The sequence below is a fragment of the Bubalus kerabau genome, chromosome 13, assembly GCF_029407905.1.
Source record: "Bubalus kerabau isolate K-KA32 ecotype Philippines breed swamp buffalo chromosome 13, PCC_UOA_SB_1v2, whole genome shotgun sequence".
Classification (NCBI taxonomy): Eukaryota; Metazoa; Chordata; class Mammalia; order Artiodactyla; family Bovidae; genus Bubalus; species Bubalus kerabau.
Window position 1 is genome coordinate 76,016,971 of NC_073636.1, and position 13,961 is coordinate 76,030,931.

The 13,961-nt window shown below is 45.5% G+C and overlaps 1 protein-coding gene across 3 annotated transcripts in view; it reads right to left on the minus strand.

The window, feature by feature from the left end:
- The window catches only part of SLC13A3 (solute carrier family 13 member 3), a 54,498-nt gene that overhangs the window by 16,271 nt on the left and 24,266 nt on the right, over nucleotides 1-13,961 (minus strand). Inside the window, exons 3-7 of one of the 3 annotated variants that reach the window (XM_055543274.1) lie at nucleotides 11,200-11,383; nucleotides 7,794-7,838; nucleotides 3,372-3,467; nucleotides 2,324-2,428; nucleotides 538-635 (exon numbers count right to left, since the gene is read on the minus strand). In XM_055543274.1, coding sequence (XP_055399249.1) covers nucleotides 538-635; nucleotides 2,324-2,428; nucleotides 3,372-3,467; nucleotides 7,794-7,838; nucleotides 11,200-11,383 — 528 coding nt within the window. Of the gene's footprint in view, nucleotides 1-537; nucleotides 636-2,323; nucleotides 2,429-3,371; nucleotides 3,468-7,793; nucleotides 7,920-11,197; nucleotides 11,384-13,961 lie in introns of all 3 variants that reach the window. The other 2 variants (XM_055543275.1, XM_055543273.1) reach the window with 2 other exon arrangements.

Below are 13,961 nucleotides of genomic sequence, written 5' to 3' on the forward strand. Positions count from 1 at the left end.
AGTCCCCCTGCTTCCTATCCTTTTAGAACCCAGCAGGAGATTTCCATCTCTGGCTCCTTAGGCTCTTGCTTTGGGCCCAGAGTTTTTCTGGGCAGAGCCGAGGCTATTGTAGAGGCACTCACACAACTAAAGAAAATAAATGTCCACGAATTTCTTCTTCAAGAAATAAAGATTTTATTTGTGGACACTGAAATTTGAATTTCATGTCATGTTCACGAGTCAGAAATATATATATATATTTTTTTTATTCTTTTCAACCATTTAAAAAATGTGAAAGCCATTATTCTGAGTTCAGGGACTGTACAGAAATAGCCAGCCCGCTGGGTTTGACCCAGAGACTCTAATTGCTAACCTTTGCCCTGGACTGCCACTTCTGGCACCTCTGTACCCAGACATGGTAAAAGCTCAGACAGGGAGAGGGAAACAGCAGGATCGCGTGGTTTGTACACTGGGGCTGTCAGTCTCAGGAGGGCCCCGCCTTCAGGCCACTGATCACCGTGCTCTAGACCGCCGATGCCCCGGCCTTGCCCGCCTTACCTTTAAAGTCCAACCACCACTTGAGGGACGGCTTTTGTGACGGGAAGAAGAACAAGATGGTGACAACTGACACGCCGGTGACAGCATCAGAAATGAACCTACAAGGACAAGGCCCCAGAGCGCGAGGCCCCGCATGTCAGCGGGCCAGGCTTGGCAGCTTTGCAAATGAGGATTTGTGGAAGGGAATTAGGCCCTCTGCGAAGGGGACGTTGTTGGAGGCCAATGATTGTGTTCTGCACTGTGCTTGGCAGGGACGCGAACCGCCCGTGGATGCAAAAGCTCTTTATCCACAGCTCCCTGGGGTGTTTAGACTTTGCTGGAGCCAAACAATGTTTATCCTCCCACTTCAAGGACCCTAGGCAGAGGGATTTGACCAAGGAGGGGAGAATCTGAGAGCCGCAGAAGGCTGGAGTCTGTGGAACCCCTATGCATCACTATAACCGGGGCTCCTGTGAAGCCCTGAGTGTATTTGTTCAGCTCCTGTTTGCACTCCTCCTGGGGTGGGCAGCTTAGCACACAAAGATGCAACCCAGAGATGCAGCTCACACCAGCAGAGCCCAGATGGAGCCCACCTCACAGCCCCTTGAGACCTCCCTGCCACCTTCCAAGAATCCACAACGTGTCCGGTGGGGATGTCAAGCCCACCAAAGTCTCAGAGACAGTCCTCAGGGGCAGGTATCTTCCCTTTTAAATAAGGAATCTGAGTCTTAGAGAACAGCAGCAACTTGCTCAGGGCCAGACCATGGTCTGTAGAAGAGATGACTTTGAACTCAGATATTTCTGGCTCTGAGTTCAATAAAGCACAGAGCCAAATGCCAACAAAGGCGCTTTCAGCCCACACATTTGGGAAGAAGAGTATTCAAATGGCCAAGAAACTGGGAAAGATGGTCAGTATCAATGTAATAGAGAAACACAGATGAAAACACGTGCTAATAGACAAGTAAAACGTGCAAAGGGTGACAATATCTAATGGGGATGTTGAGAAACACAGGCTGTTGGTGGGAAAATAAACTTTCTGAAGGGGGAGCTGGCAGTACGTTTCAAAACTTTATGTGTGAATACCCCTTGATCCAGTTGTTGTACGTCTAGGAATTTATCTTCAGGGAATAACTAGGTTCTTGTACACAGATTATGTACTGGGATGTTCATTACTGATAAGAACAAAAAAAAGAATGGGGGATTTTTAGTAGGGACATGTTTAAATAAATTGTGTATTATCATATGTATAATGAAGTACCCCTTGCTTGTTTAAAAAAAAAGATAAAAAATAACATCAACTGTTATGTTTGATATGGAAATACAACTGAGATACCTTGTAAACTAAAAAAAAAAAAAAAGCAAGTTTTTGAGACTTTGCTGGTGGTCCAGTGGTTAAGAATCACCTGCAGGGGACACGTGTTCCATCCCAGTCCAGGAATATCCCACATGCGTGAGGCAACTGAGTGTCCAATAGGTGCTCAATAAAAGTTGATTGATTGACTGAATAATAGAATGAATGAATGAATCACGTGCTCAGGGTTGCACACTTTGTAGTGGGGGAACTGGCATTCAAACCCAGTTTTGTCTGATTCCAAAGGCAGAGCTCTTATCACACAAGAACCCAGATATTTTATCACCCAAACCTAAGCTCTTTTGAGAGCAAAAGAAGGAACTGGTAACAACCACACGGGACGAGAGGCGGAAACCTAGCCCAGCTCTCCCCAGCGGAACTGCCTCCTTAGCTCTGGGCGGCCCAGCCCCGAGACTCCCCTGTTGGACTCCATCCCACGGGTCCCCAGAGTCTCACCCAGGGGTGAAGAGGCTGGCCCAGCCAGGGATGAACTTCGGGTCCCGGGAGAAGAGGAGGATGGCAAACACGCAGAAAAGGATGAACACAGCCTGTTCGGCAAACCTGCGACACAGAGATGAGAACACCAAGGTGACCCTGGGCTTTGGCCTGACAGCAGCAAGGGAAGGCCTGGGGCGGGGGCCCACTGGGTGTGGGTGTGCCTGGGCCCAGGCCCTGCCTCTGAGAGCCAGAAGTAGTAGTTTGGTGCCTTGGCGGTCCCAAGAGTGAGGGCGGGGAGTGCCGGGTGTCACCGGTTCCTTTCCTGGGGCTTCCATGTTCCCCCAGCATCCTTCCTGAGCATCAGGCCCACCTCCCTGCAAACACTTCATATCATTCCCAGGGTCCTAGGGACAATCCAGAGGGAGAAAGAAAGCAAGACACAGACAGAGTCAGAAAAACAGAAAGGCAACTGACGGGAACAGAGAGGTAGGCGAAAGAGAGGAACAGTCAGATATCCAGAATGGGGCAGCTACGCAGAGCGACAAACATGGAGAGAGGGGCAGACAGAGGCAAAAGAGAGACCCTCCACATGTTGGGGTAAATATCTACCCAATGTGCCCATTTCACAGATCAGGAAGCAGGGCCCAGAGAGGGTTAGTGCTTTGCCCAAGGCCACACAGGAAGTTAGTAGCAGAGTCAGACCTTGTGTGTGGGCCTGCTGACTCTTGGTAATTTTCACTTTAACATGCACTGAACGAGGTCCTGGGAGCCACCGAGGCAGGGCCAGGTATCCCATGAACAAGGAGGGAAAGTGGGCACTAGGCAGGAAGGTGACACGTCCCCACTCCAAGTGCAGCCTGAGAGGTTTGCTGGTCCTCAGGGTATGGACCCCAGTGCCAGGGCAAGAAGCTGACTGTGTTAGTCATCTCCCTACCCTCCGTCTCTAGGCTCCCAGGCTTTTGGTCCTGAAATTCCCTCTGGACTCAGTCCCCGAGAGGTAGCTCTCCTGAAAGTCTAGTGCCCAGTTCTCTTCCCACCCCCAAGCAAGGATCCCTGCGCCACGTACTTGATGGGCCCCAGGCTCTGGAATTCCTCCCGAATCGTGTCTCGAGCCCTATTTTCTGCATCGGTTCTGAGCTCAGATTTCTTCTTCCTCCAGCCCCTGAAAGAGAAAACAGGGAAGTTAGGAGTGGCCATTGCAGTCTAAAACACTTCAGCGACCCACCTCCATCCAGTCAGGCCCCTTTGCCTCTGTTTTGGAGACTCTGTGACAGCCTGCTGGGTGGTCACCCTGCCTCCCTGTTCCCTTTCTAAAATCTGTTCTGCCCACCTATAGCCTGGATGGTCTTTAAAAAATGTGAATCTGATCATTTGGCTCCCAGGCTTAAAATCTTTTTGGGGGTCAAACAGACTCAGGAATAAACCATACACACCAAGGAAATAAAATACAAAGTCCAGAAATAGACCCCACCATAAATGGGGATTTAGTCTATGATAAAGTTGATGCCCCAGCTTGTTGTAGGAAAGATGACCTATTCAGTCAATGATGTGAGACATACAGATCAATGGAACCTAATAGAGTGTCCAGAAATAAACCCACACTTCTATGGTCAATTGATTTTTGATAAAGATACCAACATCATTCAACGGGGAAAGAACAGTCTTTCATCAAAAGGTGTTAAGACGACTGGATGCATGTGTGCTTGCTCAGTTGCTCGGTCATGTCTGACTCTTTTGAGACCCCATGGACTGTAGCCCACCAGGCTCCTCTGTCCAGGGGATTCACCAGGCAAGAATACTGGAGTGGGTTGCCATTTCCTCCTCCAGGGGATCTTCCTGACCCAGGGATCGAACCTTCATCTCCTGCCTTGGCAGGCAGATTCTTTACCACTGAGCCACCTGGGAAGCCCCAAGACAACTGGACAGCCACATGCAAAAGGATGAACGTGGAACCCCCTACCTCTTGGTACATACAAAATTTAACTCAAAATGGTTCAAAGACCTAAACATAAGAAGAGCTAGACCTATACAAATTTTAGAAGAAAACATAGAGATAAATTCTCATGGCCTCAGATTAGGCACATATGTCTTAGATATGACACAAAAAGCACAAGCAAACAAAAATAAATTGACTTCATTAAAATTAAAAACGTTTGTGTGTCAGGAAAATGTATCGCGATAACTCGATGGTTATCTGGAATGAAAAAAAAGCTGACTCCAAACCTGTACCCCAAAGTTGCATCCTTACACTGCACCCTAAAAGGCAAGCTCCAAATAGATGAAAAGATTTAAACATACAAAATACAAAAATACTAGAAGAAAACATGGGACTGTTCTTTCATAACTCTATAATGGGATGGAAGACCTTTCTAACTGCAATTGAAAATTTAGAAGCCACATGAGAAAAAATTGATAATTTCACCTCATAAAATGTTTCTAAGAATTTCTGCACAGAAGAAAGCATGATTAGCAAAGTGAAAAATCAGGAAAACAAGTTGTAATTCATCCTCAAAATAAGCACTAATCTTTCAATATACAGAAAATACTAGAAATCAATAAAACCAAGACCAGCAATCAAGTTTTTAAATGTACAAAGTGTATAAACACACAGTTAAACAATTCACAGGAGAGGAAATACCAGGGTCTCATACGAATATATGAGGGTTTCATATGAATATATGAAAAGTTTTCATCTTACCCCTTAGTATGAAAAGTTCTTCAAAATTACTCCGAAAGTAAATGCAAATTATTTTTCTCTTATCAGATTAGCAAAAATCTACCTTTCTGCATGGGAACAGATGCTCTCATATATTGTATTTATTTTTTATTTTTTTGGCCGGACCATAGAGCATGCAGGATCATAGTTCCCTGATCTGGGATTGAACCCAGGCCTCCTGTATTGGGAGCACAGAGTATCTTAACCACTGAACCACCAGAGAAGTCCCTTATATATTGTAAGTGGGGGAATATGTGTGCTTAGTCGCTCAGTCATGTCTGACTCTTTGCGACCCCATGGACTGCAGCCCACCAGGCTCCTCTGTCCATGGGGATTTCCCAGACGAGAATACTGGAGTGGGTTGCCTCCAGTTGGTTGGTTCCTCCTCCAGACAATCTTCCCAACCCAGGGATCAAACCCGTGTCTCCTACTTGGCAGGCAGATTCTTTTCCACTGAAAGTGAAAGTTTCTCAATTGTGTCCGATTCTTGCGACCCCATGGACTATACAGTCCATGGAATTCTCCAGGCCAGAACACTGGAGTGGGTAGCCTTTCCCTTCTCCAGGGGATCTTCCCAACCCTGGGATCAAACCCATGTCTCCTGCATTGCAGGCAGATTCTTTACCAGCTGAGCCACAAGGGAAGTCCAAGAATACTGGAGTGGGTAGCCTACCCTTCTCTAGCAGATCTTTCCGACCCTGGAATCAAACTGGGGTTTCCTGCATTGCAAGTGGATTCTTTACCAACTGAGTTATCAGGGAAGCTGTATTCCACTGAACCACTCAGGAAACCCAGACTTCATTTTTAACCCTTATCTAGAAGTGAAAATTGTAGAAATTAAAGGGGTAAAGCCTCAGGGAGGGGACAGAGTTGCTCATAGTCACCCAGAACCATGATGTGAAATCTGGTTTATCTGAGTCCAATGTCTAGGCTCCTTGGAAGGAAAGTTATGATCAACCTAGATAGCATATTAAAAAGCAGAGACGTTACTTTGCCAACAAAGGTCCGTCTAGTCAAGGCTATGGTTTTTCCAGTGGTCATGTATGGATGTGAGAGTTGGACTGTGAAGAAAGCTGAGCACCGAAGAATTGATGCTTTTGAACTGTGGTGTTGGAGAAGACTCTTGAGAGTCCCTTGGACTGCAAGGAGATCCAACCAGTCCATTCTAAAGCAGATCAGTCCTGGGTGTTCTTTGAAAGGACTGAGGCTAAAGCTGAAACTCCAGTACTTTGGCCACCTCATGCGAAGAGTTGACTCATTGGAAAAGACTCTGATGTTGGGAGGGATTAGGGGCAGGAGGAGAAGGGAATGGCAGAGGATGAGATGGCTGGATGGCATCACCAACTCGATGGACGTGAGTTTGAGTAAACTCCGGGAGTTGGTGATGGACAAGGAGGCCTGGTGTGCTGCAGTTCATGGGGTTGCAGAGAGTCAGACATGACTGAGTTGAACTGAACTGAACTGAACTGAATGTCTGGGCATGCTTCTCTGGACTAAGTTAGGCTTTGAACCCCAAGTTTCTGCTCTGACACGTCAAGAAACACCACAGACAGAGCTTTTCTATTCTCAAGGGGTTTTCACATCTCTTTGATCTAGAATAGCTCTTACTGGTTCCATTTTACTGATGAGAAAAATTAAGGCCCAGAGAGGTGAGGAAACTGAGTCAGAGAATGACTTTATGACGTGCCTGCTACTCCAGCCCTGAGCTGCAGCTCCTATGTTAGTATTTTCCCAAACCTACACATTCTTAAAGAAAATCAGTCCTGAACATTCATTGGAAGGACTGATGCTCAAGTTGAAACTCCAATACTTTGGCCACCTGATGCGAAGAACTGACTCCTTGGGAAAGACCGTGATGCTGGGAAAGATTGAAGGCAGGAGGAGAAGGGGACGTCAGAGGATGAGATGGTTAGATGGCATCACCAACTCAATGCACATGAGTTTGAGTAAACTCCGGGAGTTGGTGATGGACAGGGAGGCTTGAGGTGCTGCAGTCCTTGGGGTCACAAAGAGTCGGACATGACTGATCAACTGAACTGAAGTGAACTGACACATTCATAACTCCCTTTACAAATGTTCCTATGTCCACGTGCCACGGGCTCCAACTAGATTTAGCATTTTAACTAAAAGCCGATCTTTAAATAGAAAGCTTTCTATCACTCCCATAAATAGCAAACAAGAATCACTTGTCAAACATAGAAAGTACCCATAAAAATAAAGACGTGAAAGCAAAGCAACATTATTATGTCTGGCTGGATACCCCTGCTGGCTTGTCTCTGGGCCTGAGGCTTGCTCTTCCTTTTTTAAAAGGATGATTTGCAAATGTTAGAGAGGTGTTAAAGTTTTTCCCCACCTTACTGAGACTTTCTCCCCAGCATAAGCAGCGTTGATAAAGGAATATTTTTCTCACTATCGGAGTCAGTGTTGTTTGATACCTTGTCCTCAGGCTGCCCCAAATTACCTCCTGTACTGAGGTCCCATGAAATAAGAAACACTGCACGTCATTTCCTGTGGGGCGAGTGTGGACCTGACTTAGGGAACAATACGATTAGTGATTATTGACGGTGGGTGGCATTCACCCAGGGCCTGGGCTCAGCAGGCAAGAACCCACACCACCTGTAATCCCCACTCCCTGGGAGGCCAGGATGACTATGGGCACTACATCCAACTGGAAGCTGGAAGGACTTAGGAGGGTCACTCGCTAGGGAGCGGGAAGCTGGGACTCCATCCCGGTTCCATCTGCCACAAAGCTCAAGTTAAGTGCCCGGGTACCTCAGGGTTATCCCTCCATAGAGGAAGGAGATCCAGAGCCAGCCCACCAACAGGAACAGCAGCATGAGAGGAAAGGCGAAGATGAACCAGGAGCCGAAGTTCACCACGTCGCACTGCGGGAAGAAACTGGAGAAAAGAGGGAGGTGAGAGCCCGCCAGCGTCAGCCAGACGGATGGGTGCACACATCCCTACAGAGGAAAACCAAAGGAAGTGTGCTCGGCATTCAGTGGCGCTGAAGGTCTTCACATTTTCCCCCCTGTATTTTCTGAGTAATATATTGGGTTGCCCAAAAAGTTCATTCCATTTTTTCATGGTCTGGAAAAAACAACCCCAAATGAACTTTATGGCCAACCCAATATATAGTTCCTATATCGGGTGTGATCAGAATAAACCAATACAATGTACTTGGGGAGTGAAGACCAAGGTGAACACTCAGGGCAGCCATTTCCCTGTCTCCCCAGGTGCCCTGCTGGAAAATCAGAACCTCATATAAACCCCATATTCCTTTCAAATACCTTCCTTCCCGATGAGAAGTTCCAGGCTTATGCAATTAAATGTTGTATACGTTTTGCATGTAATTTGCATGACCTTTACTCAAAATCCTTCATGTTGGATACTTTTATTTAAAGTTCTAGCATTTTCCCCCTAATATCTTTTCAAGGCTTGCTCATATCAGAGCAAATAAGCACCCTGAAAACCCTCTGACAGCAAATGCCCTCCCCTGTCCCCCATCCCCCAACTCAGGACCAGCCCCTGAGGGCCTCAGAACCCCCATCTTTCCTGTCCATCCCTGTGGACAGCCTCCAGCAAGAACTAACACTGAACACCCTGCTTTGTCCTCCCAGCCGACTGCCCCTTTGTTGGCACTTCCTGCTAACCGAGGAGACAAACGGGTCATCCCAGATGGTCCCCATATCTGAAGCAGAACCATCTTGGCTTCTGGTTCTCAGTCTCACAGCCGGGCCTTGCTCAAAGAATGGAGATGAAAAGACAGCAAAGGTTTGCAGTGGGGGCTGAAATCAACTGGGAAAAGACCAATGCCTGGCCCCCATGCCCAACCTCTGAAATCAGCACCTCTGCAGCTGAGATCCAAGCATATTTTTTTTCACCTTCCCTGGAGACTCTAAATGCACCCATGGCTGAGAATCACTGTTTTTTACAGATCTGCCTCTTGAGAAACCTATATGCAGGTCAGGAAGCAACAGTTAGAACTGGACATGGAACAACAAACTGGTTCCAAATAGGAAAAGGAGTATGTCAAGGCTGTATGTTGTCACCCTGCTTATTTAACTTATATGCAGAGTAATCATGAGAAACACTGGGCTGGGAAAAGCACAAGTTGGAATCAAGATTGCCGGGAGAAATATCAATAACCTCAGATATGCAGATGACACCACCCTTATGGCAGAGAGTGAAGAGGAACTAAAAAGCCTCTTGATGAAAGTGAAAGAGGAGAGTGAAAAAGTTGGCTTAAAGCTCAACATTCAGAAAACTAAGATCATGGCATCTGGTCCCATCACTTCATGGGAAATAGATGGGGAAATAGTGGAAACAGTGTCAGACTTTATTTTTGGGGGCTCCAAAATCACTGCAGATGGTGTTTGCAGCCATGAAATTAAAATACACTTACTCCTTGGAAGGAAAGTTATGATCAACCTAGATAGCATATTAAAAAGCAGAGATATTACTTTGCCAACAAAGGTCCGTCTAATCAAGGCTATGGTTTTTCCAGTAGTCATGTATGGATGTGAGAGTTGGACTGTGAAGAAAGCTGAGCGCTGAAGTGTTGATGCTTTTGAACTGTGGTGTTGGAGAAGACTCTTGAGAGTCCCTTGGACTGCAAGGAGATCCAACCAGTCCATTCTAAAGATCAGTCCTGGGTGTTCATTGGAAGGACTGATGCTGAGGCTGAAACTCCAGTACTTTGGCCACCTCATGTGAAGAGTTGACTCATTGGAAAAGACCCTGATGCTGGGAGGGATTGGGGGGCAGGAGGAGAAGGGGACGACAGAGGATGAAATGGCTGGATGGCATCACCGACTCGATGCACATGAGTTTGGGTGAACTCTGTGAGTTGGTGATGGTCAGGGAGGCCTGGTGTGCTGTGATTCATGGGATCGCAAATAGTTGGACACGACTGAGCGACTGAACTGAACTAAAAATCAAAGGATTTGAGAACCTTAGAATATGGTAGAGAGTTAAGGTTTTAAAATCAGCTTGTGAGGTAAGACACAGGTGTACTTAAGTTTTCTTATGAAAATAACTTTGACTACCCACAAGTATGGAACTGACTTACAAACACCAAACCCACTCTCAGGAAGACCAATGCAGTTAGCTTTTCTTCCATCATCCCTATAAATCCTTGATTCTTTGGCTGAATACCCGATAAAGACGTCAGCCAGCACATGGAGCCATGTTGAATATCAGAAAATTTTGTTGCTGTTTGTTTGTTAAATGCTTACATTTGGATTCATGTGGATTAATTTAATATATGGCACATCTCCACGGGAACAAAATCTTAGAAACCCCACCTCTCAGAATCTTGGAATCTGAAAATAATTAGAATCTTGGAATCTGAAAATACTTAGAATCTTGAAATACAAGGATTTTAACATCTTCAGCTAAGAGGTTTTGAAAAATGGAATTGATGTCAAACCATCAGAGAATCCATCTCTTTGATTCTCATGCCCTGACAAATGGCCACTCAACCTCTGTTTGAACAGTTTCGGCGATGGGGAGATTTTACTTGGCAGAGTCCCCTCCACTGCTGGTCCATGTGCCTGGCTGTAAGGCTTCTCACGGGACATCACAGCCACACAGCAGTACCTCCCACTGGGGTTGGTTTTAGAAGATGTCAGGTCATGTCATCCCTCTGCTCTCAGCTCTCCTCTGACTCTCCTGACAATGACTGCCCTGGTCTTCATACCTTACCCCCTTCTGCACCCCAGCCTGGCCAGTCTTTGTGCTGCTTCCCACCTTTGTACAGGCTATCCCTTGTGTCTGGGGTGCTCTTCCCTCCTGCGTCCACACAGTTCACCCCCTCGCTTCTAGGTCTCTGCTCAAGCGTCACCATATTAGAGGGATGGCACAATACTGACCAACCTAGATAAAACAGCACCCATTCCTGTTACCTCTGCCCCCTTCTTCTGCTCCATCTTATTTCATAACATATCACACCAACATACTATATATTCTCTTGCTTTTTCTTTTATTGTTTGTCTCTCCCACCAGAATGCAAGTTCCCCAGAGCAGGGATTTTGCTGGGCTTTGTGCATCGCTGGGTCCCCAGAGCCTGGACAATGGTAGACACCCAAGACACATCCCTGGATGTTGGGTGAAGGAGGAGGAGAGGAGTAGAAGAGGCAGAAGCCCCAGCGCCAGGGACAGGGAGCACTCGCTCTTACCTCTTGAGCTGGCCGAGCAGGATGAGGTTGGGGGCTGTGCCCGTGAGGGTGGCGGTGCCCCCGATGCTGGCCGAGTAGGGGATGGAGATGAGGAAGCCCTTCCAGATGTTCCTGCGATATTCCTCCTCCTTCTTGGAAGTAGGGTGGAGATCCGTTGGAGCCTCTGCCTCCTCAGGGCAGTCTTTGCTTTAAACAAACCCAAAGAGAAGCCATTCAGAATTCCTGGCCTTATGGAGAAACACACTGCCTGGGATGGGAGAGCTAAGTGAACTTTCTAGAAGGCAATTGGCATAGGAATCAAACACTTCTTAAAATGTGCAACCCTTCAGCTTAAGTGTTCTACTCTAACAAGTTGTCCTAAACTAATACTTGGTGTTAAATATAACTTAAATGGAAAACTTCATTTAAATATCCATCAAAAAAGGATTGGCTAGATTAAGACGATCCTGTTTCTGGATGGAATACCAAAGCAGTTATTAAAAATGGTGATTTAGATGGGTATTTATTCAGTTGAAAGATGCCCATTATATAAAGTGAAAAGGTAGGTAACAGCACTACTTACTTCTTTTATTTTAAAAATATGCATATATTTCATGAATATATGAGTATTAAGAAAAGTCTAGAATGATATACACAAAGTTGCTTTGGGGATTTTCGTGGGGATGGAATTATAGATTTTTTCTCCTCTTTAACTTTTTATTTGTATTTTCTGGGTTATTTTTCTGGTACCTTTGGGGAGTTTGGGAAATAATAAAGTCAAAAATTGTTAATTATTTGATCATATAATTATAATTATATGATTATATAAAAGATAATGATGCTGACACAAATTTACAAATTTATACAAATTTACAAATTTGGGAAATAATAAAGTCAAAAATTGTTAATTATATAATTATAATTATATAATTATATAAAAGATAATGATGCTGACACAAATTTATTGAGGTGAAAAGACATCCACTACACTCAATTAGCTGAGATGATAGGTTATAAAATGGCATATGTAGCATGGTTAGTTATTTTGTTAAAAATACACATACACACACATATATATATAGATAAATGGTCTAGAATAGTATTCACTTAACTCTTCTAATCTATCTTTGGGAGTGAGGTGCTGAGTACATTTTTCTTTTTGTTTAAGAGTTCTTTTTTTTTTTTACTTGTGAAATTATAAAATGTTTATTAGTGGATCAAATTAAGAATTGTCTTTGTGTAACAAATCAAATTTTTTTTAAAGAATGTAGGACACTTCAACTACCCTGGGGCTTTGATTACTAACATGAGGGGCCGCTTCTCCAGTGGGTGGTGGGGATGTGATCTGGGGTCTAAAAAGAAGACAGGGGCTGGAAGAAGCTGGAGACAGATGCCATGCTTGATTATCCAGTGTGAGAGGCCCAGTCAGGGACCTGTGGGCTCCCTTGGACCTGGGGCTCCAACCAGACTGAGCCTCAGAGGAGAATAAGAGCAGAAAGTGTTCTTCTTGTGTACCCCCTTCCTTGTTTGGATGGAAAACTGAGGCCCAGAGTGGGGCTTGAAGAAAGTAGGGAAAACCACTAGACCATTCAGGTATGACCTAAATCAAATCACTTCTGATTATACAGTGGAAGTGACAAATAGATTCAAGGGATTAGATCTGATAGAGTGCCCAATGAACTATGGATGGAGATTCATGACATTGTACAGGAGGCAGTAATCAAGACCATCCCCAAGAAAAAGAAATTCAAAAGGCAAAATCATTGTCTGAGGAGGCCTTACAAATAGCTGTGAAAAGAAGACAGTTCAGTTCAGTCGCTCAGTCGTGTCCAACTCTTTGAGACCCCATGAATTGCAGCATGCCAGGCCTCCCTGTCCATCACCAACTCCCAGAGTTCACTCAAACTCATGCCCATCGAGTCAGTGATGCCCTCCAACCATCTCATCCTCTGTCGTCCCCTTCTCCTCCTGCCCCCAATCCCTCCCAGCGTCAGAGTCTTTTCCAATGAGTCAACTCTTCGCATAAGGTGGCCAAAGTACTGGAGTTTCAGCTTTAGCATCAGTCCTTCCAAAGAACACCCAGGACTGATCTCCTTTAGAATGGACTGGTTGGATCTCCTTGCAGTCCAAGGGACTCTCAAGAGTCTTCTCCAACACCACAGTTCGGTTTGATCCCTGGTAGGGGCGGTGGCTGAGAGGAGAAACCCCACATCCATGGAGCAGTGGCTGCATGGGTACAGGAGGGCCTAGAGGAGCTACTCCATGTTCAAGGTCAGGAGGGGCAGCCATGAGGAGATACCCCTCATCCAAGGTAAGGAGCAGCGGCTGTGCTTTGCTGGAGCAGCCATGAAGAGATACCCCACGTCCAAGGGAAGAGAAACCCAAGTAAGACGGTATGTGTTGCAAGACGGCATCAGAGGGCAGACACTGAAACCATAATCACAGCTAAAGGCAAATGAGAAAAGGAAAGATATACCCATTTGAATGCAGAGTTCCAAAGAACAGCAAGGAGAGACAAGAAAACCTTCCTCAGTGATCAATGCAAAGAAATAGAGGAAAACAATAGAATGGGAAAGACTAGAGATCTCTCCAGGAAAATTAGAGATACCAAGGAAACATTTCATGCAAAGATGGGCACAATAAAGGACAGAAACATTATGGACCTAACAGAAGCAGAAGATATTAAGAAGAGGTGGCAATAATACACATAAGAACTAAACAGAAAAGATCTTCATGACCCAGATAACCATGATGGTGTGATCACTCACCTAGAGTCAGACATCCT